Here is a 27,500-nt window from a genome sequence, read left to right on the forward strand (position 1 = left end):
TTTGAAATAATGATTAAGTGCTTTGGGCGATTTGTTCGACTAAACTATTCAAGGCGGTGCCCCAGTATGACCGCAGTCCAATGAATGAAACAAAAATAAAAATAAAATAGAATGAAAGGTCCTTATATCCTGTAGTCTACCTTTTATATGTCATTCACATCTTTCGTGGCTGTGTGGTAAGAAGCTCGCATCCCAGCCACATGGTTCTGTGTTCAGTCCCAGTCTGTGACATCTTAGGCAAGTGCCTTCTCCTATAGCCCCGGGACGGACAAAACTGGAAGATCGAAACTGAAAGAAGCTCGTCATATTACATATATATATATGAGTCTGTGTTTGTCCCCCCGCCCACAATCGGTGTTGGTGTGTTTATGTCCCCGTAACTTAGCGGTTCGACAAAAGAGCCCGATATAACAAGTAGTCTGTGTTTGTCCCCCCGCCCACAATCGGTGTTGGTGTGTTTATGTCCCCGTAACTTAGCGGTTCGACAAAAGAGCCCGATATAACAAGTAGTGGTCTTTAAAAAAATAAGTACTGGGGTAGATTCATTGGACTTAAAATTCTTCAAGGTGGTGCTCCAGCATGGCCGCGGTCTAATGACTGAAACAAGTGAAAGATTATTGTATTGTTTTATTCTATCTTATTTTGTTGGGCCTTATACAATTGTCAACCCGGCTGTTTCTGCTAACATTTTATTCCCTGCAGCATCGGATACTTAAGATGTCTGTCTTCTTGATTTGACAAGCTTCACATATTTCTTTAAATATTTTTATAATGAACTTTTCTTAAATTGGTGAGTTTAGATTTCTGCCTATGGATGTATGTGGAGGCACATGGCCTGGTGGTTAGAGCAGCGGTCTCTCGGTCGAGGGATTGCAGATTCGAATCTCAGACCGGGCGATGTGTGTGTTTATGAGCGAAACACCTAAGCTCCACGCGGCTCCGGCAGAAGGTAATGGCGAACGTCTGCTGGCCCTTTCGCCACCACTTTCACTCTTTCCTCCTGCATCTTGCAGCTCACTTGCGACGGACCGGCGTCCCGTCCAGGCGGGGAACCTATACTCCAAGAAAACTGGGAAACCGGCCCTTATGAGCCAGACGTGGCTCGAGAAGGAACAAACAACTATGTATGTATGTATATATATATATATATATGTGTGTGTGTGTGTGTGTGTGTGTGTGTGTGTGTGTGTGTGTGTGTATGTATGTATGTGTGTTGTGTCAGGTCACTTTCGAGTGCTACTGATAACGTGTAACCCAGTACAAACTGTTACATGGTCGGGTCGTCAGCGACCAAACCGCAACCCCACCAAGCTTGCTTGGCGAGGAGGGTGTTTATTGGACACCCTGCGGGATGAAAAACAAAAGCCGTCAAAGGGCAGAGGAACTCTTGAGAGTCAACGGCCAGCCAATAAATGTCTTAAGGCTGTATCATGCGCGGGGACATAGAAATAATCGGACTGAATACCCGATCGCGCGGTTAAACCATTGGGAGTGACGGACTCCTAGCCTTTGTTAGGGTATCCTTCTAGGAGAAGGTAACTCAGGTAACTGGGATAACTCCAATATAAAACCTGCGGCTCAGTGGTTATCGATGATATTGACTTGTTCTTCTTTTCGGATTATGGCTGCTGTTGCTTAGTGAGTGGGATTGACTCAGTGCACAGCCTTTCCTCACTTTAAAAAAAATCTTCTTGCACAAGCATTGCACGATAGCAACATACATTGATTAAGCTTCGTGCAATGGCCATACTCGATAACGAGGGGGCAGCCACCATGTATGTACGTACGTATGCATGTACGTATGTACGTATGTACGTACGTACGTACGTATGTATGTATGTATTTAGTTGCATATCTAGACATGCTCTTACATATTTAAATGATAAACTTCAGGAATGTTTTACAGATTTTTACAGTTCCAATGATGGATTGAATCTGTAGCATTCGAATTAGCTTTCTCCTTTCAGGTTTTGAGAAGCCTAATATCTCAATATTGGTATTTAGGCAGTGTGCTACATATCCCAGTGCCCTAATAATTACAGGTATAAACCTGCACTTGTAATCTGGATAGAGTAACTGCAGATTTCTCAGTTGTTCAGTATAGGTGTTCTTTCGTTCACTGATCTTCACCATAATATTCACTGGGAAGTTAACTTCTACGACTGTACAATTTCTCTTCTCCCAAATCATTATATCAGATCTGTTGTGCTTACATTTTATTGAGGTTTTCACTTGTATATTCCACCAGTATTCCTTTTTATTATGAGTGGCTATGGCTTCTATCATATTGTGGCTTATTTCTTTGTCCTCGAGATTATCCTTCCGATGGATTTCATTATGGAGTGTCCTAGCTACAACGTCATGTCTCATCGGTAGATAATACTGTGATGACATTTTCGGACAATTGTTTATGTTGCATGCCCTTCAAAGTGAGAGCTAGTAACCTAGCTATTCGTCCATGATAAACTGCTTGTATGTATGTATGTATGTATGTATGTATGTATGTATGTATTTTAAATACCTGGATGCGTAACGGTTTTCCAGACCGACTAATTTAACCTAAATTTCTAAATACATGTGGTAATTGTTATTAAAGAACACAGCCTCTTTATCTATTTATCTAACACATTATCCATCTGTATTGATTCGATTGATATTAGCTTCTACACTATTCACCGCCCTTAACTGTGATATATTTACCACTGAACTATGTATAATTACAGATAAGTATACGATGCGCACGCACGCACACACACACCACACACACACCACACACACACACACACACACACTCTCTCTCTCTCTCTCTCTCTCTCTCTTTCTTTTTATCTCTCTCTTTCCCTTTACAACAGCTGTTCGTATTGAAACAATGCAAAGAAATCATTACAGGTCTTGAGATCAATAGTCGGTTTAATATTAATACCTTTATACAAAAATCACTATCACAGAAAACTTTCATAAGATGACTTCTACGTGAATACCTTTTCTTTTTTCCACTTCTTCTCGCAGTAGGGAGTACGAAAGGACAAGCTGGCGGGAATTACGAGCAAATGAAACGACTCCAAACGATATTCGACTCTCGGATCGCTCTAACTCTGGTATGACTCATTATTTGTATACGTTTCCTTCTCAATCAATCCTTTTTTCCTATGTTTAAATTGGCCGATTTTGTACATTACATTCATACATACCTACATGCAACCATAATACATACTTACTTATATACATAATGTACGCTATACATAATATACATATAATATATTATACGTAGGCCCAGGAGTGGTTGTGTGGTAAGTAGTTTCCGGGTTCAGTCCCACTGCGTGGCACCTTGGGCAATTGTCTTCTTCTATAGCCTTGGGCCAACCAAAGCCTTGTGAGTGGATTTGGTAGACGGAAACTGAAAGAAGCCCCTCGTATATATGTATATGTATATGTATATGTATGTACATATATATATATATATATATAAAACACAGACATATATATATATATATATATATATGTATGTGTGTATATGTTTGTGTGTCTGTGTTTGTCCCTACAACATCGCTTGACAACCGATGCTGGTGCGTTTACGTCCCCGTAACTTAGCGGTTCGGCAAAAGGGACCGATAGAATAATTACTAGGCTTACAAAGAATAAGTCCTGGGGTCGATTTGTTCGACTAAATGGCGGTGCCCCAGCATGGCCGCAGTCAAATGACTGAAATAAGTAAAAGCGTATATAATATACATATTCTCGTTCTCGTCGCCCTTTTCAAGCCTAGCCAGGCTCATGGGCCCGGTTTCCCGGTTACTATGGCATATGTGTTCCCCAGCTGAACGAGACGCCAGTCCATCGCAGCGTTACTCAAGATCAGAAAGAGAAAGTGAAAGTTGTGGCGGTAGAGTACAACAGGGGTCGCCACCACCCCCTGCTGGAGCCTCGTGGAGCTTTTAGGTGTTCTCACTCAATAAACACACACAACGCCCGGTCTGGGAATCGAAACCGCGATCCTCCGACCGCTAGTCCGCTGCCCTAACCACTGGGCCATTGCACCTCCACTAAATAAATGCGCTCTTTTAAAACCTAGCCTGGCTCATGGGCCCGGTTTCCCGGTTTCTATGGTGTAAGTGTTCCCTAGCTGGACGGGACGCCAGTCCATCGCAGCGTTACTCATTTTTGCCAGCAGAGTGGATTGGAGCAACGTGAAATGAAGTGTTTTGCTCAAGAACACAATGCTTCGCCCGGTCCAGGAATCGAAACTACAATCTTACGATCATGATGCTGACACCCTAGCCACTAAGCCACGCACCTCCACAATATACATATTATATATAATATAATATAATATAATATAATATAATATAATATAATATACATAATATTATATAATATAATATAATATAATATATATATAATATACATATATATAATATACACTATACACATTATACACATTTACGTAATACATGGTGAATAGGGAATTATGACCAAATGAAATGACTCCAAACGATATTTGACTCTCGGATCGCTTTAACGCTGGTATGACTCATTATTTGTATGTGTTTCCTTCTCAGTCCTTTTTACCCATTTTGAAATTAGTTGATTTTCTTCATTACATTCATACATGCAGCCATAACACACACTTATATATACATACATAATGTACACAATATATACATAATAAATATATGCATAATACATGGTGAAAGGGGAATTATGACCAAATGATATGACTCCGAACGATATTTGACTGTCGGATGGCTTTGACTCTGATGTGACTGTCATTATTACCTCTGCCTTAGCGAAGGCGGAGGTATTGTTTTCAGTCGCACTTGTTTGTTTGTCCGTGGACGACATATCTCAAGAATCACTGGATTGATTCGAATGAAACTTTCAGGGATGTTTGGCCGCGTAACTGGCACGAACTGATTAAATTTTGGGATCGATCCGGTACCGGACAAGAATTCTGGATTATTTTCCCGTTTTCTGATTTCGGGCTTAATTCCCTGTCAGCATATACGTATCCATCATAAAAATTCATGGATGATTCAGTGAATCGCTATTTATGTATACACATTATGTATACACATTTATGTATACACATTTATGTATTTATGTATACACATTAGCGATTCGTTAATTCATCCATGAATTTTTATGGTGTATACATATGTGCTGATAGAGAATTAAGCCCGAAATCAGCCGAACGAGCAGTCTTTACTGAAGAGGCTAAGGAAATAGCCGAAACTTACCGTTTAGTATAAGGAATTCTTGATCGGTGTTCTGGAGGATTGCAGTCCCTATGAGTATATGTGTATACAATTATGTGTTTTTCCAACAGAATTAGAGCATTCTAGCTCTTATTTCAAGCAATGTAGGTATCCTGACACCCTTAGTCGCATATATATATTATATAAAATCCATTCTGTCTGTCTGTGTGTCTTCTAGGATCTCGGGCATCCTCCATCCGATTGCGCTCAAATTTGATATGTAGATACCGACGGTATCAGGGCGTGTATAAGTCTTGAAAAAATTACAAAAATCGATTCCAGGTGAGAATGCGATCGATAAAGCCGTGGGAACATACATTTGTAAAATCTATTTTTATTTCTTCTTTTGCTGGTGTCTCAAATTTAGGTTAAATCAGTGTTTCTCAAAGGGGAGGCCTATATGACGGTCGGACAAGTTGCTTTGAGAAAATTTGGTTTAAATGTTTGACAACTCAGCACCGTCCATTGGACGGGAGGCGTTTTGCTCGTATATATATATATATATATGTCGGTGCGTGTGTACAAGGGGGTATTCAAAATTAACCGGAAACGTTCTCTGTGGAACAAACTCATTGTAGTTCAGGCTTCCGCCTCTAGAAGCTACTTCATGCAACCCTCAGGCATCAGTCTGCAGATTGGTGTCTTTGGGTTAAGTTGTGCTACAACGTGGTGTGCCTTTGTTTTGCTGTGCTTCTTCCCTGTTCGTTGATTTTTGCGATGGCTGAAACGAAGGAACAGCGTGTTCCTGTGAAGTTCTGTTTTCTGCTGGGGAAAAACGGCGGCCGAAACAGTTGTCATGCTTCAAACAGGTAACAAGGACGCTGCCATGAACAAAACACAAGTATACGAATGGTTTCCACGCTTTAGGAACGGTCACTTGTCGCTTGAAAACTAGCCTCGTACAGGACGACTGTCGATCTCCTGTACGAACAAAAGCATGAAAATTCATGAACTGATCTTGGAGGACCGTCACCGAACAATTCATGAACTTGTTGATATGGGTGGTGTGTCCTGAAGCTCACACCAACGAATTTTGAGCGAGAAATTGCGAATGAAAATAGTTGCAGCAAAATTTGTGCTCAGCTTGTTCTCGGAAGATCAAAAGCACTCACGACTGAATGCGTGTCGTAAACTGAAACAACTAGTTGGAACTTGATCCGGATCTTTTTTCGAAGGTCATCACTGGTGCTATGTGGAAGGGGTGAAAAAAAAAAAAAACGACGGAGGTGTTAAAAAGCATCACTTCGCAAGAGTTCTAGCACTGCTTTGTAAAGTGGAAAACGCGCCTGGACCGATGCATTGCTTTAAATGCAGAATACTTTGAAGGCGATATAAGTGTAAACATGTAAAACTAAGTCAATAAAATAATATTGCAAAATTCAGGTTTCTTTTGGGTACTCCCTCGCATGTATATATATATATTATATATATATATATATATATATATATATATATATATATATATATATATATATATATATATATATATATATAGATATATATATATATATATATATTATATATAAGTAAATAAATGGAGTTGAACGACGCAGGTGTTATTCAAATTCTTTTACTTTCGACATATGTTTCGAAGGCAACATTGGTTTTATTCCAAAGGAACAAACGGTGTAAAATAATGTAATCTTCCCATCAGGAAAGAAAGAGATCCTATCTCAACAACAAGACATTATTGCACATTAACCCGGAGTTTCTACCTTTGAATAGGTCGCTACATCTTTGTTACTTGCGTGAATTTTGCTACCCTGGTAACTGTTTATTGAATTTTCCATGTTAACTGTAAATAAAGGCTAATTCATTCATCCATTTATATATATATATATATATATATATATATATATAATATATATATATATATATATATATCTATATATATATATATATATATATATAACTATTACATATACATACATATATAGATGAACAACACACAGGCACTCACACACACACACGCACGCTCACGCGCACGCACGCGCGCACACACACAGACACACACACACAGACACACACAGACACAGACACACACACACACACACACACACACACACACACACACACACACACACACAGTATACTGTTCGGCAAAAGACACCAGCCAATTAAATATAAAGAATTGAGTAGTAGGGGCCACTTGTTCGGCTAGACCCTTCAAGGTGGTACCCCACCATAGCCACAATCCAGTGACTAAAACGAGTGAAGGATAAAAATAAAAGCGAAATATGCCGTTTAATTTATGCCATTTGCTAACATTATCAACAAATTAATTATTGTTAGTATCTACAGTGACAAAAGTATATTTCTTATAATACCAGTCATATAACGAGTAATTTGCTTAATGACTACTTTGGGTTATTTATCTAAGGTTTTTGTTTAAATTATGTAAATTACCTTGGCCATAACTATTTTCAACTTATTTTGTATAATTCTGATTTCCTTGATTAGTAGAAATAAGGTCGGGCAACTGTGCTGATGACGGTTATTCACACTGAAACACACATCGACGACTGTCCATTTATCTCTGGACAACTAATGGTTCCTTTCCTTGAATGGCATGTCAACTTTAGAGAGGTCTCGAATATTGTAATTATCTCCCCCTTTTTAAGTGAATCTGGTCTTAATTGCAATTTGGGAGATACGCAAGAATTTATGATGTATGGTATTTGATATACCTGCATCTCTATGACGCGTAATACAAATCTTGTTGTAACCAAGGGACATAAATCTACCAAGATGAGAGTTATCTCCCTTTAAAGGAGACAGTCAGAGATAAAAGAGAGAGTGAGAGAGATAGAGCGATAGAGATAGAGATAGATAAAGAGAGAGATAGAGATAGTGCGAGAAAGTGAGACAGTCAGAGATAAAAGAGAGAGTGAGAGAGATAGAGCGATAGAGATAGAGATAGATAAAGAGAGAGATAGAGATAGTGCGAGAAAGAGAGAGAGAGAGAAAATTCTATTAATCGATTCTGTCAATAGAGATAGATAAACAGAAATAGAGATAGAGAGAGAGAAAGAGAGAGAGAGAACTCTATTAATCGATTCTGTCAATAGAGATAGATAAACAAATAGAGATAGAGAGAGAGAGAGAGAGAGAGAGAGAGAGAGAGAGAGAGAGAAGAGAGAGAGAGAGAGAATTCTATTAGTCAATTCTGTCAATAAATCTTCATTCACTTCGTAAGTTTGAGAATAATTGTTGGTGTTTATCCGTTGAGGTATTTTTAAATAGCTTTCTTTGTGTTTCTTGTTTCAGTCATTAGACTGTGGCCATGCTGGGGCACCGCCTTGAAGGATTTTAGTCGAATGAATCGACCCCAGTACTTATTTTTTAAAGACTGGTACTTATTCTATCAGCTGTCTTTTGCCGAACCGCCAAGTTACGGAGACGTAAACACACCAATACCGTTTGTTAAGCGGTGGCGGGAGACAAACACAGTCACACACACACACATACACACACATATACACACACACACATACAGACACCCCCCACACATATCCACACCCACGCTCTCATACACAAATCCACTCGGAATACTTTGGTCGGCTCGAGGTTATAGACAGACAAACGGATTAAGTCGATTATATCTACTCCAGTGCGTAACCGGTACTTATTTAATCGACCCCGAAAGGATGAAAGACAAAGTCGACCTCGGAACGTAGCGGCAGACGAAATACCTATTTCTTTATTACCCACAAGGGGCTAAACACAGAGGGGACAAACAAGGACAGACATAGGTATTAAGTCGATTATATCGACCCCAATGCGTAACTGGTACTTAATTTATTGACCCCGAAAGGATGAAAAGCAAAGTCGACCTCGGAGGAATTTGAACTCACAACGTAACGCAGACGAAATACCGCAAAGCATTTCGCCCAGCGTGCTAACGTTTCTGCCAGCTTACCGCCTTCTTACCACACAGCAACACCTGTATATTTTGTTTTAGAAGCGACACATGAGCACAGCGAAGGGATCATTTAATTACTTTGATCTCACCTCTTTCAGATTTCGAAGACGTTGATAGTTCTTCGAAAAATTTTTGTGAAAACTTAAAATCTAAAATAACTAAAAAACAAAAACACCTTCAATATGATGGCAAACGAAAAAGAGGGGAGAGTTTGAGGAAATAGAAAGAAATTGTGATATGGGGAGGAAGTTAGGAAAAAAAAAAGAATACTACTACAGGGGAGAGAACCCTTCCATGTCAGCAACAGCCTAACCGGCACCGTTATCACTATTGTCGCTGGCTATAACAACACTACCAGTAACAACGCCACCACTACCATCATGCCATTTGTTGCTCCATGTGACCTCCATAGCCGGCTATGGAGGTCACATGGAGCAACAAATGGCATGACGCCTCTTCAGGATAAAGCTAAACCCTAATTCTAGTCCTAACATTATAGTTTTAACAAATCATCCCATGAACAGCAGCGAAGATGGTGGCTTCAGATATGTACTCGTGTATACCCTGTATGGGTCCGTGCGACCATATATTTTTAGGCGTCCTTGGAATGTCCGTCCCGTTAGTGCTAGTGGACAATTGGAATAGGATCTAGAAAGCACACTGAGATGGCGTGAGGATCTCTCTGAAGGAAGATTTTAGGATAGAAACAATAGAGCATGGTAACAGGTCCGACTGCGGATCAGGAAATTAGAAAATGTAATGCGACCGACGTTATTGTGGCGATAATGGTGCTTTATTTCCTTGACACAAAAATCACAAAGGTTGCGTTGTCAGAGCTAAAGCGCGTGCTTTTTGATGCGAGAGAGTGAAGAATCGTTCGCTGAATCCGAGTAAAAGAGGCGTGACGTTGAAACATTGCCACAATTGATGGGCCACTACAAGAAGATACTATTTTATTGGAAGTTGTAACAAGATGAGAATCTCAGGAACACTTGAGGGGGTGTCTGTCTTATCTTGTCAGATGCAATTTTCGAAGAAAGAACCAAAATCCGACTATCTTCAATAACAATAAATAATACTTTATTTTCGGGTTTCACAGGTAAAATATATACCTATATATTTCTTAAGGGCGAACAGGCAGCCAAGTCCACAAGACTGTTCACAAATGTTCACTCGTGTGATCCAACAAGATACTGTCTCCGTTCCCGCTTCGAAGAGAGAGCTTCTCTGTACGTAGGGTTTTCCCTGAGAGAAGTTTCACGTCCACTCGTTAGGGCTGCTCTTCCAAAAAGAAAGATTTAGCGGGAACGCTTTCAGTTTGCAGTTCCTGCGCATGCGCACGAGGGAACTTCCGGCGGCCTACCGGAAGTAATCCAACTCTGCACATGCTCGCTGAAACTTCCATAATAGCATCACTACAAAGTAAATATGTGTAGTTTTTTAGCAACACTTTATTTAAGTGTTTAGTAACCTGCTGTAACTTGAGGGAAGAAAAAGATGACTGTGTCTAGAAGCTCATTAAATACCAAAAATTCCTTACACAGGACATTGAAATCAGCGGATGGTCTGAAAGTCACTATATTCTGATTGAAGTGGAAGAAACATCTAGAAGATATTTCTTGAAAAAATCTGGATGTTAAACTAAAAACAAATGCTTGAATCGAACTCCTGTATATAATTTTGTACGTATGTTTGAGGAAATATATTCTATGTATCAAAACAATTTTACACACGATCGATATTTTACGCACCTTCAAACAAACTCAATAAAAGGTCAGGTGATCAATAGCTAACAGATTTTCTTTTACTCTTTTATTTGTTTCAGTCATTTTGACTGCGGCCATGCTGGAGCACCGCCTTTAGTCGAGCAAATCGACCTCAGGACTTATTCTTTGTAAGCCTAGTGCTTATTCTGTCGGTCTCTTTACCGAACCGCTATGTTACGGATACGTAAACACACCAGCATCGGTTGTCAAGCGATGTTGGGGGCGGGGGCAAACACAGACACACAAACATATACACACACAAACATATACACAGACACACACATATATGTATACGACGAGCTTCTTTCAGTTTCCGTCTACCACATTCACTCACAAGCCTTTGGTCGGCTCGAAGCTATAATAGAAGACACTTACCCAAGGTGCCACGCAGTGGGACTGAACCCGGAACCGTGTTGTTCGCAAGCAAGCTACTTACCACACAGCCACTTCTATGCTTGGAGAAATTTTTCATTCTTCTTCGGTGTCTCGTCACAATGGAGTCACACAACTGGCCTATTGAGACATTTGTCAGCAATGGTTAGTTGTAAAACAACTTTTCAGCAAGACAAAATTATGTAATGTTTTTCTTCCCTGCAACATTAAATATGATTTGAAATCGTCTTTTATCTTCTATTAGTTGTTTTGGTCATTGCACTGCAACCATGCTGGGACACCATCTTGAAGGGTGCCCTAGTATGGTTAAATTGATTTCAGTACTTATTTTTCTTTTCAAATCTGGTACTTGCCGAACCACTATGTCACGGGGGATGCATGAGGGAGTGCTGAAAAATTCCTGGCTTTAAGGGTATCGCGAAAGGTTTGGTTAGAGGCCCAAACTTCTAAATTTTTTTTACAGGGCTTAGGAAAACGGAAGAATCGCTGCAATAAGTGTGTGAATCTTAGACGGCAATATGTTTAATAAAATCATGATTTATTGATCCTCCTGTTTTTTCCAGATGTCGAGAGGTGGGGGTGGGGTGGCGCACACGCACACACGTGCACACACACACACACACGTGCACACACATACACACACACACACACACACACACACACACACACACACATCGGCACGTACGTACACAAGTCCGGTAGAAGACACTTGATCAAGTTGCTGTGCAGTGGGATCGAACCCGAAACCACACGTATTTGCAAATCGAGCTTCTTTACCACACAGCAATGCCTAATGATCCATGTCTTTCCTGTACTGTATCCGCTTTAATTACCCCCAGATGTGTGCATTAGGTGGCCAGCTGGCAGAATCGGTTGCGCGTCGGATGAAAGGCTTGGTGGCATTTCTTCCGATTTTTTTACATTCTGAGTTCAAATCACACTGAGAGCCGACTTCGCTTCTCATCCTTTTGGGGTCAATAAAATAAAGTATAACTCAAGTACTGGGGTCAATGTAATTGACTTGTTCCCTTCCATCAACAATTGGTGGCCTTGGAGCCCTTTTAAGGGCGTCCTGTTGAAGGGGAGTGCTGTTCTCTCGGTCACTCGTACGACATGGAAACTGGGTAACGAGCTTTATGTGCACTTGGAAAAATATGCATCTCTCTCTCTCTTTCTCTCTTTCATTCTTTCTTTCTTTCTTTCTTTCTTCCTTTCTTTCTTTCTTTCTTTCTTTCTTCCTTCCTTCCTTTCTTTCTTTCTTTCTTTCTTTCCCTCTCTCTTCACACATGCACAGATACACAGACACACTCACACACACGCACAAACACACGCTCGCACACACCAACGCGCACGCTCTCGCACACACTCGCACACACACACACACACTCGCACACACACACATAGACACGCACATCCTGAGACGTACTCCCACGCAGACACAGACTAACACACACACATACAGACAAACACACACATACACAGACACACACTGACTCTCACTCTCTCTCTCTCACACATACGCACACACACACGCACACTCACGCACACCCTCAGACATACTCACACACACACAAACTCACTATCTCTCTCTCTCACACGCTCACACACATTCACACACACACGCACACACACACACACGCGCACACACACACACACAACACACACACACACACACACACACACACACACACACACACACACACAAACAAACTCAAGTCGTTGTCCCTCGATTTACACGGCATTCAATTTGAACAGCCTTGGTTTTCTTTTGCTTTTCGCCCATCGCTTAGAAATACCAATTCACCATTTTTTTTCGTTTCCTTTTCTGTTTTTCATTTTCCTTTCTTTAATTTTACTTCTACGCTATATTAGCAACTAATTACTTCCAATTATTTTTTGTCTAAATATTTTATTAAATATTTTCTTTGTTGAACATCAGAGTTTCAAATGTCAAACTCCAAAACAGACAAAATCGATTTCTCTGCGAATAAAAATCAAAATATTAAGCCAACTTCAAAATGGCATGCACATATCTCATGCCATGTAAAATACGAAGCGTATTGCTGCTGGTGTTGTTCCTGTTCTGTTGCTGTTGTTTATTTTTAACCCGAGTCAGTCCAGGATCGAACACCTATGATCAAAGATGGAAGACGTTCTTGTCTTTTGTTTACCGACACTATGTATTTAGAACTACATTAGCCGCTGTGTCTATGGCCTTTTCAACACTATACGGAGTGATGTAAGGAAAATAGGGCTGCTCTTTCAAACGGAACAAAGGACTGAGTTCAGGATCTCTCGTTAGCTTGTACAGCCGACAAGCAACCTGATTGGTTAAGATGGTGGATAGCTAATCCATTAAATGTGTGTATGTGGTATGTGTGCATGTCTGTATGTCTTTTGTGGGTTTAGTAATGTGGGGAGGAGAAAGACTAGAAAGAGAGATAGAGGAGTGTGAGATGCAAGTAATGGGAATGAGTGAGAAAGATAGTTAACGAAAAGAGAAAAATTAAGAGGGACTGACAGCGAAGTATATGATGAAGGTAATGAATAGGATGGACGTTGTTACATAAAGTGAGAACGAGAGAAAGAGAGGGAGATAGATAGATAGATAGATAGATAGATAGATAGAGAGAGAGAGAAAAAGAGAAATAGAAGGAAAGAAGGAGAGAGTTTGATTGAGAAAAAGAGAAAGAGAAATAGAAGGGGAGATAAAGAGAGTTTGATTGAGAAAGAAAGAAAGAAAGAAAGAAAGAAGAAAGAAGGGAAGAAAGAGAGAGAATGGGAGAAAGAGACAGAAAGAGATAAAAAGAGAAATAGAAGGAAAGAAGGGGAGAGAGCTTGATTGAGAAAGGGAGAAAGAAGGAGAAAGAAAAATGTACTGTACTGAGAGATCAAGTCCCTGTATATCACATGGCAAAGTAGAATGAGCAGACGATATATCACATGACAAACAAGAGATGCAGACAATGCTATTCTGTTCGTTACATATGGTTTTATTGCATGCTAAGGTTAGTTGTAATCTCATTTAGCTGCTGGTTATATGACAAACATTTAGTAAAAATACTGGAGAGAGAATAAAAGATATTGTTGGTCTGTTATCGAGTCGGAGGCGTAGTGACCCGATTTACACATACATACATGTATACATGTATACAAACGCATATGTAAAAATACATAAATACACACATACATACTCTTGTGTTTTTCTCCGTCACAAGATATGAATGAGAAAGGAAAGGGTGATAGATGAATAACATGTATACATGCATATAAACACATATACAAAAATACGTAAATACACACACACATACATGCATGCATACATACACATATATAGGCAAACCTCAACCAATGTCGTTTCGCGTTACGTCTTTTTCGATTTAACGTCGTTTTTGTTTTCAAGGAAATTAATGAAAAAAAAAAAGCATTTCGACTTCAGTCGATTTATTCGACTTTCCGTTGGATGACCAACGAACATATTTAAAAAAAAACTTTTGTGTTTTTCTCCGTCACAAGATATGAATGAGAAAGGAAAGGGTGATAGATGAATAACATGTATACATGCATACAAACGCATATACAAAAATACGTAAATACACACATACATACATGCATGCATGCATACATACATACACATATATAGGCAAACCTCAACTTATGTCGTTTCGCGTTACGTCTTTTTCGATTTTCCGTCGTTTTCGTTTTCAAGGAAATTAATGAGAAATAAGAAAGGCATTTCGACTTCAGTCGATTTATTCGACTTTCCGTTGGTCATGGCGAACATATTTTAAAATCATCTACTATAATAACACTCTTGTGTTTTTCTCCGTCACAAGATATGAATGAGAAAGGAAAGGGTGATAGATGAATAAGGAAGGAAGGGGTGATGGCAAATTGGTAGCGGGATGATGGAAATTGTATGGTGAAAAAAAAATGAAACAGCGTTTCAACTCTGTGTGAGTATATGAGTGTGTAGGTAAAAGGGAGGTATGTGAATGTTTGTGTGTATGTGTGCGTGTGATGGAAGTGGGATGGTGAACATTCAACGCTGAAAAGAAAAGTCAAACAGCGTTTCAACTCTGTTTGAGTATATGTGTGTATGTGTGTGCGTGTACAAGAGAAGTATGTAAATGTTTGTATGTGTGAACCAGCGTTCTTTCGGTAACAAATACTACAATTAGCCGTCATTAATAAAAAAGATAGTAATAATAAAAATAGAATAATAAAATGCTAAAATAATAAAAATGAAATGATAGTAATAAAAATAAAAATAGTAAAAAAGACACCTCCAAACCAATATTGAAGAGGAAAACGAAGAAAAATAAATAAGATACATGTGGAAATATGTACAAAGTATTTATTAAAACGTATGTAAGCTAATAAAATTTTAAAAATTCTTTTTCGTGTTACGTAGTTTTTGGAGTTAAGAATGTCTTGAAACCAGTTATCGACGTAAGTTGAGGTATGCCTGCGTATCTATCTATCTATCTATCTATCTATCTATCTATCTATCTATCTATCTATCTATCTATCTATCTATCTATCTATCTATCTATCTATCTATCTGGGAGCATTCCTGGTTTTGTGAGCCGAGGAGCCGTAACACTGCTGAAGAAAGATCTAAACAAGGGAAATGTAATAGATAACTTTAGGCCCATCACTCTGCTTAATGCAGACTTGAAAATTTTGGCCAAGGTGCTAGCCAAGAGGTTGGCGCTTGTCATCGAGAAACTGGTCGACAGGGCGCAAACATGCGCCGTGCCGGGCCGGACCATCCATGACAACCTCCACCTGATGCGCTACATCATAGACAGGGTAGTTAACGAACCTGGCATGGGTGGGGCGCTGATCAATTTGGATCAATCGAAAGCTTTCGATAGGGTAGACCATCGATACTTGGAGGCGGTCCTCAGAGCGGCAGGCTTCGGTCCCGTCTTCCGCGGCTGGATAGCCGCTTTGTACAGGGGCATCCGTTCGGTAATTCGCGTGAATGGACATCTATCGAGACCCTTCGACATCGCACGTTCGGTCCGTCAGGGATGCCCCCTCTCGTCGCTTCTATACGTATTGACTCTCGAGCCATTATTGCGGAAGCTGGCAACTTTGAGGGGCATCCCGCGAGAACTGGGATGCGGGACGAGCGTGTCTGCATACGCGGACGACGTCACCGTCATAGTGTCTAGCCACGAGCACATCGAGCAGGTCGGCGAGACACTGAAAAACTACGAAGCGGTGACAGGAGCGAAAATCAACCCGGAAAAGTCAGTGGGCTTGCGACTAGGCACCTGGAGAAGCAAGCCCATGCCGTCCACCAGCGCCTCCGTCGTGGGACGCTGGACCGACGGCCCGGTTGAGTTGCTCGGGGTCTGGTTTGGTCCGGACCTCCAAGTGGAGAAGAACTGGAACGAGATAACGAGTAGGGTGGTCACTCTCGCCCGGCAATGGGCCGAGAGGAAACTGTCCCTAAAAGGTCGGGCGGAGGTGGCGAACACGTACATCGCGTCTGTCATCTACTACCGCCTGACCGTCGTACCTTGCCCCGACCCTACCATCACCAAACTACAACGCATTCTCTTTCGCTTCTTGTGGAAAGGATGCGTCCCGATGGTCAGGCGATCCATTTGCTGTCAACACCTGCTAAAAGGAGGGCTGGGCATGCCGTGGTTGATGATGCGCAGACACGCGCTGAGACTGCGACATCTCTGGCTCTATGTAGACGACGGTGAACAGGTGTGGTCGCCGTTTGTGAGGCACGCTTTCCCGCAGCTCGCCTCCATGACCGAACTGCAGTCGTGGATCAAAAAGAGGCCGAGGAAGGGCGAATGGCACCGCGAGTGTCGCGTTGCTCTCAAGCAACTCTGCCGTCCCGGGTCGACCTTGAGTGACTTCAACACAACCAAAGCATTCTATAGGGGATTAGTGGAGGGGGTACGACGACGAGCTCGGGGCGAACCTGGACGTCGACGAGGAGTACCTGACCCGCCTGTTCAGGACGACTTTCGGGCCAGGGCCCATGGACAACTTCCAGAGATCCCTGGCCTGGCAATGCTACCGAGAAGCGCTACCCGTTCGGGATAAGCTCTACAGACACGGCTCGAGAAATACGGGGCCGACCTGCCCGAGATGCGGTCAGAGCGACGAAACCGTTCTGCACGCACTCGTGCATTGTCCAACAATTCCCGACCTGTGGGCTTATGTCGAACAACTGCTGTCACGTGTGGGACGAGTCGGTTTATCAGCTGAGTCTATCGTCAATATTGTCACGCCTCCTTCCTTCAAACGGGAAGGAAGAGCTATTTTCATCATCCTTGTGGCTATGGCGAAAGAATGTATCTGGTAGACGCGTCTGAAAGGATTAGAGACAAACACTTTCCTCTCTGGTCAATCTCTCATCAACTTCTTCAAGTACCACTTGAAAAGGAAAGTGAGAGTAGAGAGGCAAGTTTTGTCTAGCGAATGTTTTAAAAAAAGATGGGTGAATGTAGCAAGGATGGCACGTATGAATGACGAAGCCACCTTGAGCATAATCCTATGAACCCAGAAATTGAAAACAGAGGGTTACCCACTTGCAAACAAATGTGGTAACATATAACAATATTGACCAAGGTTACCGTGGTCTTTTTCGTAGGCTTTTCTTCCAACGGATAAACCTTACTTGCTTTCCCCTTTACACCATATATCATAACACTGTGATACACGATCCCTATTGATCGTTCTTTTTTTTTTCCTCTTCCCCTTTTTTTCCCCTTTTTTCTTCTTTTTTTCATTTCTCTTTCCTTTTGTTCCTTTTCCTTTTCTTTTTTTTTCTTTTTATTCTTTTTATTTTATTCAATTTTTTTTGTTTTTGTTCTTTTCTTCCCTTTTACGATCCCTCTTGATCGAAAACCTACGCCACCCCCCTTTTTTTTCTTTTGTTTTTTGTTCTCTTCATCCCCCAAAAGAAAAGCTCTACCTTGTAACTTGTCCCATCTGTGTGCAGCCCTGCGTGGCCAATAAAGAAACTTATCTATCTATCTATCTATCTATCTATCTATCTATCTATCTATCTATCTATCTATCTATCTATCTATCTATCTATCTACTTGTACAACAAAACGTACCCCAACGACCAACCACATTGCACTGACTATCGCTTGTATTTCCGTGACCATACAGCAATGCTGCGTATGTTTTATACGTATACGAACCCATCAAAATGGGAGCAGTGAACAGAGAAAATACAAAGGCACTTGATCCTAACAAGCGACGCAGACAAGTGTATTCTCTACAGGAAAAGGGTAGAGTTGATCAAGAAAATGCATAGCGGGGAAGCTTTGCTGCTGTGAGCTGCGAGTTCGGTGTCAATCAATCTACTATTCATTCCATTTACAAAGTGCATGGAGACGATTCATTTATCACTCATTCTAATTTCTTTATTGCCCACAAAAGGCTACACACAGAGGGGACAAACAAGGACAGACACACGGATTAAGTCGATTATATCGACCCCAGTGCGTAACTGGTACTTATTTAATCGGCCCCGAAAGGGTGAAAGGCAAAGTCGACCTCGGCGGAATTTGAACTCAGAACGTAGCGGCAGACGAAATCGCTATTTCTTTACTACCCACTAGGGGCTACACACACAGGGGACAAACAAGGACAGACAAAGAGATTAAGTCGATTACATCGACCCCAGTGCGTAACTGGTACTTAATTTATCGACCCCGAAAGCGGAATTTGAAAATACTGCTTAGCATTTCGCCCGGCGTGCTAATGTTTCTGCCAGCTCGCCTCCTTTCATTTACTACTCATTCTTGTATTGCTGTGTTTTTTAACCAAACACCCGCGATAAAAGAGGATAGATACAGTGGTAGCTCCGTCCGACGTTTGTATATACATAATACATGTCATACACATCGTTACGACAGTTTTAATGCTTATTTTCTATCTTCACAGTTTACTGGAAACATCTGAGAAGACAATCTGCCAAAGAACTATAATCGTTTGGAACAACATGATTCTTCGTAAAAGCACCAAGATCCTCTTTATGGTCATGATATGCTCCTACAGCTACATTCTCTTCTATATTAACAAAATTATTCAGAAACATCCGACCAACCTATCAATATTCCAACACTATTTCAACAACAGATACTTTCACCAAAGCGATGAACTGCAGGTAAAACATAATCGTTTATATTGATTTCTTGCATGGAGAATAAAAAGATGCCTCAGTTAGTGAGGAATAGGGATAATTAGCTAGATCAGGGGTTCTCAACCATTTATTATTTACGGACCCCATTGATTACTTTATTTTATTCGTGTGAATCCCCATAGCCATTCAATTTTTCGAAACCTTTTGTAGAAGCTTCTTTCAAAATTCCTATTTTGCTTTTCACACATTCACTTGTGTAGGTTGAACTATGCAGAATGTAAGAGAAAGAAACCCAGCTGTTTCTCGCAATACACACCAACGCATACATCTAAACTAAAATTTTTCATGAGTCTTTAACACACTATCGTGGATTCCCAATTTGCTATTTTGTTACGTGAACCCCCACAAAATCTTGTATGGATCCTCTAGGGCCATATGGACTCCGGTTGAGAACAACCAAGCGAGATCGACCTTAGTTCTTAGCTGGTACTTAGATGTTTTATTGATGCTCAGAAGAAAAAGCTAGGCAAAGTCAACTTCAACAAGGACTGAAGTCAGAAGATAATGGTTCGTAATAATATACTGTACATAGGCGTAGGAGTGGCTGTGTGGTAAGTAGCTTGCTTACCAACCACATGGTACCGGCTTCAGTCCCACTGCGTGGCACCTTGGGCAAGTGTCTTCTACTATAGCCTCGGGCCGACCAAAGCCTTATATATATATATATATATAATATATATATATATATATGTCTATATATATATACATATATATAGGTGTGTGTTGTGTGTGGTGTGTGGAGGCGCAATGGCCTAGTGGTTAGGGCAGCGGACTCGCGGTCGTAGGATCGCGGTTTCGATTCCCAGACCGGGCGTTGTGAGTGTTTATTGAGCGAAAACACCTAAAAGCTCCACGAGGCTCCGGCAGGGGGTGGTGATCCCTGCTGTACTCTTTCACCACTCTTTCTCCCACTTTCTTCTGTTGGCCTGCTCGCTTAGCCAGCGGAGTGGCGTCATTCGAAGGCTAAAACAATGCGAACGCATTGTGACCAGCGATGTGTAACTACATCTGATGGACTGGTCGGTCACGTGATCACGTGATATATATATCAAAATATATATTCAAAATTATTAAAGCAGGTGTGGTTGTGTAGAAAGTTCATTCTCAACCACATGTTTCTGAGTTCAGTCATAATGCGCGACGACTTGGAGACAAGTATCTCCTATTGTAGCCTCGGGTCGACTTTAAATGAATCTGGTAGACTGAAACTGAAAGAAGATCGTCGTGTGTGTGTGTGTGTATGTGTGCGTGTGTGTATGCGTGTGTTTATGCGTGTGTTTATGCTTGTATTTATTCCCCACTTTTGCTTGATAACCAGTGTTAGTTTGTTTCGGCCCGCGTTACTTAGCGGTTCGGCAAAAAAGACCCATAGAATAAAAAGCAAGCTTAAAAGTAAGTACTGGAGTCGACTTTTCGATGAAACCCTTCAAGACGGTACCCCAGGATGGCTGCAGCAGAATGTCTTAAATGAATAAAGTTAAGGGCAGAAAGCAAATTAATCGTTTTATTAATTAGTTTCCCTGAAAATAATAATTTCTTACATAGAAATAAAACTAGGAAATTGCGAGCAGGGAACAGACGATTAGATTGGACCCCAGTACGAGAGAGGTGCTTAAAATTGCAGATACCGAAAGGGTGAAAGCAAAATGCCAACTTAAATGCCAACTTGTCCACATAGGTGGAACTCGGAATGTGAAAGCCAGAATATGTCCTGTGTGGCATCTGCCAATCTTTTTTTTTTTTTAAATTTATGCGCCCTTTTCAAGCCTAGCCAGGCTCATGGGCCCGGTTTCCCGGTTTCTGTGGCGTATATATTCCCCCCAGCTGGACGGGATGCCAATCCATCGCAGCGTTACTCAAGAATCAGGAAGGAAGAGTGAGAGAAAGTTGGGGCAAAAGAGTACAACAGGGGTCGCCACCACCCCTGCCGGAGCCGCGTGGAGCTTTTAAGTGTTTTCGCTCAATAAACACACACAACGCCCGGTCTGAGAATCGAAACCGCGATCCTCCAACCGCGAGTCCGCTGCTCTAACCACTGGGCCATTGCGCCTCCACATCGGCCAATCTGCTGCCTTAACTTTCATTGAAAATTAGTCTTTAATTCTTTCTACTATTTGAACAAGGCTTGAGAGTTGGGAGGAGGAGGAGGAGGGTGATGGTCGATTACGTCGATCGCAGTGCTCGACTGCTACATATTTTATTGATCCCGAAATGATTAATGGCCAAGTTAACCACAATGGAATTTAAACTCAGAACGTGCAACCGGAAGAAAAGCCGCTAAGCGTTTTGTCGGGTGTGCTAATGATTCCGCCTGCTAACTGTCTTGTTTTCATTGAAAATAATAAAAGCAGAAATAAATCTTGATTTTAAAGAAAACTTTAGGAAAGTAAGCCGCGTTTGACATTTATGAAGCAAACTTGATACTTGTTAAAAGTCAAGTTCGGCAAAAAATCTTACTACTTGTAACAATAATTAATTTACTTCTAATATATTTAATGTAACGAGCGTTGAAAGTCTAATTATAAATAATTAAGTGGCGTAGGAAAGATTTCATTAACTCAATGACTGCGGTAATTACGTCAGACAATTGTGTACATTTTTCGGTGATATTAGACCTCCCCAGTGAAGTATAGAATTCACGGTGTTTATCTTTTATCTTTTACTTGTTTCAGTCAATAGATTGTGGCCTTGCTGGGGCACAGCCTTGCAGAGTTTTAGTCGAGTAAATCGATCCCGGAACTTATTTTTTAAGTCTAGTACTTATTCTGTTTGTCACTTTTGCGGAACCTCTAAGTTACAGAGACACAAACACACTAACACACACATACCTGCACATGACGAGCTTCTTTCAGTTTCCCTCTACCAAATCCACTCACAAGGCTTTGGTCGGCCCGAGACTTTAGTAGAAGACATTTGCTCATGGTGTGACGCAGTGGGACTGAACCGGGACCGTATGATTGGGAAGCAAGCTCCTTACCACATATCCATGCCTAAAACAAAGGATAAGGTTCCCGCAAGTCTGGAACACATGACCTTCTGCCTATTAAACAGTTGTGCTAACCACTACACTACTTGCTGAATTAGTGATGAGAACGTTATTACGTGGATGTTTAGGATAATTCAGAACTCTCTTTATCATTTAAATGACGTGTATATTTTGTTGTTATTTTGGTTATATAAATATATTAAAAATTATATTAGCTATTTTGCCTGGAATATCTTTTGATGTATATATCTTAGAAAAATGCCATCATCAAAAGAGGAGAATGTTCTGCTAATTCTTTCTACTATAGTTACGAGGCCTGAAATTATAAGGGAAAGGCTTGTCAATTACATCGACCCCACTGCCCAGCTAATACTTATTTTATCGACTCCAAAATGATGAAAAGCAAAGTGGAACTCTTGAAAAGCCTGAAGAAATGTTACGAAGTATTTTGTTCGATGCATGAACAATTCTGCCAGCTCACCCCTTAGTCAATGTCCTAGTTATGGTGCGGCAGTTTGGCCGAGATCTTACTTTCTTTCAACGTTATTTGCCACAAGCTCCCTGCACATTATAAAGAGAAACGTTACATTATTTTTCACCATTGTAGATAATTGTCTTCTCATTTAGCTTAACACATTCCTTGTTCAAGGCATTTTCATAGATTCTTAAATGCCAGCTTGTCCACATAGGTGGAACTTGAACTCAGAATGTGAAAGCCAGAATATACCCAGTGTGGCATCTGCCAATCTTTTATTATTTCCTTTTTATTTATGCGCCCTTTTCAAGCCTAGTCAGGTTCATGGGTCCGGTTTCCCGGTTTCTATGGCGTATGTATTCCCCCCAGCTGAACGGGACGCCAGTCCATCGCAGCGTTACTCAAGAAACAGGAAGAAAGAGTGAGAGAAAGAAAGTTGAGGCGAAAGAGTACAACAGGGGTCGTCCACCCAACCATGCTTGTTTTTCAGACTTTTAGTTAACCTTTGTTTCATACATTCTGAATAGTGTAAAGTCCAAAGTTACTCTGGTGGTCGGAAAAAATTGGAAAGGTGAACCATATATCATGCAAAGACGCTAGGGAAATGCATTCTGTGTATCATATGTGATACAAAGGACCAGCAAATGGTTAAGAGGGGGGGCCAAAGACTGACACTAAAATTACGTTTCTTGTTGCCAAATTAAGTCACGGTAGGAATAATATAATGTGTATGGTGACCAGTGTAAAGACTAATGACAAAGTAGTGGCGAGCTCCTTGTATATCGAGTACTGAATTCGGTTTCATTTGCCTTGGAATTATTTCATTGCTGGTAAGTCGTTAATTACCTTGAGTGAGGGGAAATGTATGATCATTGTGAAAGATTCCATCAATTGTTCTTTAATACAGGCGTAAGAATAGATGTGTGGTAAGTAGCTTGCTTACGAACCACATGGTTCCGGGTTCAGTCCTACTACGCGGCACCTTGGGCAAGTGTCTTCTACTATAGCTTCAGGCCGACAAAAGCCTTGTAAGTGGATTGTGGATTTGGTAGACCGAAACTGAAAGAAGCCCGTCGTATATATATATATATATATATATATATATATATGTGTGTGTGTGTGTGTGTGTGTGTGTGTGTGTGTGTGTGTGTGTGTGTGTGTATGTATGTATGTATGTATGTATGTATGTGTGTGTATACGTTTGTGTGTCTGTGTTTGTCCCCTCAACATCGCTTGACAACCGATGCTGGTGTGTTTACGTCCCCGTAAATTAGCGGTTCGGCAAAAGAGACCGATAGAATAACAAGAATAAGTCATGGGGTCGATTTTCTCGACTAAAGGTAGTGCTCCAGCATGGCCACAGTCAAAATGACTGAAACAGGTAAAGGAGTAAAAGAGTATATTTCTGCTGCTTCATTCCAACGCAAAAGCTGTTTTTCAAATCAGGCAAACATTATCTGAGACAGAGCCTGAAAAAAGCCTGATGTCTAAAGGAATGATATCAATGGTTTCCTACCGACTCACCACCATTTTATCAACAGTCATCCAATTTATGATTTAATTATCCTTTACATGGTTCAGTCATTGGACTGCGGCCATGCTGGGGTACTACCTTGAAAGGTTTTAGTTGAACAAATCGCTGCCAATACTTATGCTATTTTAAAGTTTGGTATGTATTCTATCAGACACTTTTGCGAATTGCTAAGTTATGGGAACGTAGACAAACCAATACTGGTTGTCAAGTTGTGGCTGGGTTGGTGGTGATAAACACACACACACACACACACACACACACACACACACACGCACACACACACACACACACTCACACACACAAAACAGGCTTCTACACAGTTTTCGTCAGCCAAATTCACTCACAAGGCATTGGTCGGTATGAGGCGTTAGCCACTACACACATTATTTTCTCTCCTTGTTTTTTTCTGTGTCCCTTTCTGTAGAAGAGCGTAGGCTCGAAACGTAAAAGACTTTTTTCTATTCTTGAGCGTTATACTTATACAGCTGTTTGTTTTGTACACCTCGTGTCTTCGTCTTTTGTTTTTTTCGTAAACTCTCCCTATAGCAGAAGACACTTGCCCAAAGTGCTGCGTAGTGGGATTGAACCTGAAACCGTATGTGGTTGCAAAACGAACTTGTTAAGCTTGCTAACCACACAACCATAGCTGCACCTATTGTTTTCTTTTATAGCTTATATGCGTTTATTATTTTAGTATTATTATGTTCTGGATAAAAATCCCTTAACCCTATTAGGTGTGATTATTATTTTCCTCCATTTTCTGTAAGTATGTTTGTGCCTCTTTTTGTTTTCTTTTATTCTCCATGTTCCTCAATGCTGTCACTGACACATTCATAAATCTCAATTTTCCTTCTACCTGTGATAATAAATCAATTTTCTTTCTTCCTATTTTAGAAGCAAATAACTTTAAAGCTGTCAACTTCGTGTAAAGAAAAACAAAATTTGGTATTTATAAAATGTATGAAATGTGCGACCGAAACAATGGCTACTGTGATACGACGATTTGGTTACACAAGAAATTTATCGTTTGTACTTCCGGTTGGCACCCATATTTATCTTGGTTGGCCATACCTGATGGAAAAAATAGACTATCGGCCACCTTCCTGCAAGAACTGTAGTACTGCCTACAACATCCTGATGGAACATTCAATTTACAACCGTTCTATTATGCGATCTCTAATGCCTAAAGACACTGTATACATCACCAGTATCCGAGAACCGTATGATCGCTTCTTATCAACCTTCCATTATTTTAAAATAAAAGATTACGTGGTTTTAAACGAGACTGATTATGTTTCTCAATATTTGAACGACTATCACAAGTATGAAGCGATTTATAAAAGTAAAACCTTTTCTGAACATTATTGCATTCCCCGAAATTTTTCGCTTACAGAGAATCTCATGGCCCACTGCTTGGGCGTACCTCTCGGATTTCCCGCGGGCAGGAAATCGATTGCGTCTTATTCAACCGAAGAAATCACGCGTTACTTGCAAGATCTTGACAACGAATTTTCCCTTGTAATGATCGTCGAATATTTCTATGAGTCTCTTATTTTGCTACGACGTTTAATGTGCTGGAAAACGAAAGACATTATTTTTCGCAAAGTCAATATAGGTGGCTACCGTAAAACCGACGTTTCGAACAACAGACAAACAGAACAAAACCGACAGCTATATAAGTCTTACAGTCGGATAGATTACATTTTATACGACCATTTTAAACGAGCTTTGTTGGAAAAAATTAAACAACAAACGCCGGATTTTTTCGATGAAGTAAATCACTTCAGAAAAGTCCAGGCTGAAGTGACTGAATTTTGTGATAATTTTTATCAGAATAAATCGACGAAAAAATGTATTTCTGTAAATCAAACTTCCTGGGACAATGCTTTTAATTATACTGGTGAGGACTGTAAATTAATGTATACTAATCTATTGACGGCTATGCAAAACCGTTACGATAGCGTAATGGGTAAATTAACGGTTTTACCACAAAGCACTGATCGAAGAACCTGTTGATATGCAGTTTTATTGAGAGAAATCAATAGTTATTTGATGTTATTATGTTCACATCGAAGCAAATAATATCATTTACGAAAACTATCAAGTAGGAATATTGAAAAAAAAGAACAAGGAATTGTTGCGGTTTTGAATGCTTTAATAATTTAATTAAGTTAAGATATTATTTATTTATATGAAGTTATATCATGCATTTGTAAGTTATAAATCTGAAAATGGACTAATCATTGGTACACTACGGATGGTGAACACGACAAGCGATTTCATGCGCAAATCGTGCGGAATATACCGGACACAGAGTATTTTCATTCGGATGAAGTGGTTTCTCAGCGAAGCGTATATCATTCACTGAATTATATGAAGTATAGATACAGACGCACGCACGCACACACACACACACACACACACACACACACACACACACCACACCACACACCACACACACACACACACACACACACATTCTCTCTCTCTCTCTCTCTCTCTCTCACTCTCCATTCTATCTCTCTCTTAGACATACTCACGGATATGCACTCACACATAAGCGTAATATATTATATATATATATATATATATATATACTCTCTTTTTACTCTTTTACTTGTTTCAGTCATTTGACTGTGGCCATGCTGGAGCATCGCCTTTAGTCGAGCGAATCGACCCCAGGACTTATTCTTTGTAAGCCTAGTACTTATTCTATCGGTTTCTTTTGCCAAACTGCTAAGTTACGGGGGCGTAAACACACTAGCATCGGTTGTCAAGCGATGTTGGGGGGACAAACACAGACACACAAATATATACATACACATACATACATACATAATACATACATACATATAATACATATATATATATATATATACATATATATATATATATATATATATATATATTATATATATATACACTATATACGATGGGCTTCTTTCAGTTTCCGTCTACAAAACCACTCACAAGCC

General features: G+C 40.4%; 1 protein-coding gene across 6 annotated transcripts in view; it reads left to right on the forward strand.

Annotated features, from left to right (window-relative positions):
- Nucleotides 1-26,655, forward strand: part of LOC115221623 (galactosylceramide sulfotransferase-like) — a 45,254-nt gene extending 18,599 nt beyond the window's left edge. Inside the window, exons 2-5 of one of the 6 annotated variants that reach the window (XM_036510737.1) lie at nucleotides 3,013-3,098; nucleotides 15,751-15,798; nucleotides 19,272-19,494; nucleotides 25,420-26,655. In XM_036510737.1, coding sequence (XP_036366630.1) covers nucleotides 19,330-19,494; nucleotides 25,420-26,541 — 1,287 coding nt within the window. In that variant the 5' untranslated portion in view covers nucleotides 3,013-3,098; nucleotides 15,751-15,798; nucleotides 19,272-19,329 and the 3' untranslated portion in view covers nucleotides 26,542-26,655. Of the gene's footprint in view, nucleotides 1-2,920; nucleotides 3,115-4,500; nucleotides 4,525-4,709; nucleotides 4,758-15,750; nucleotides 15,799-19,271; nucleotides 19,495-25,419 lie in introns of those variants that run through there. The other 5 variants (XM_036510735.1, XM_036510736.1, XM_029791823.2 and 2 more) reach the window with 5 other exon arrangements.
- Nucleotides 26,656-27,500: the final 845 nt, after the last annotated feature.

This window comes from Octopus sinensis, linkage group LG18 (assembly GCF_006345805.1).
Source record: "Octopus sinensis linkage group LG18, ASM634580v1, whole genome shotgun sequence".
NCBI lineage: Eukaryota > Metazoa > Mollusca > Cephalopoda > Octopoda > Octopodidae > Octopus > Octopus sinensis.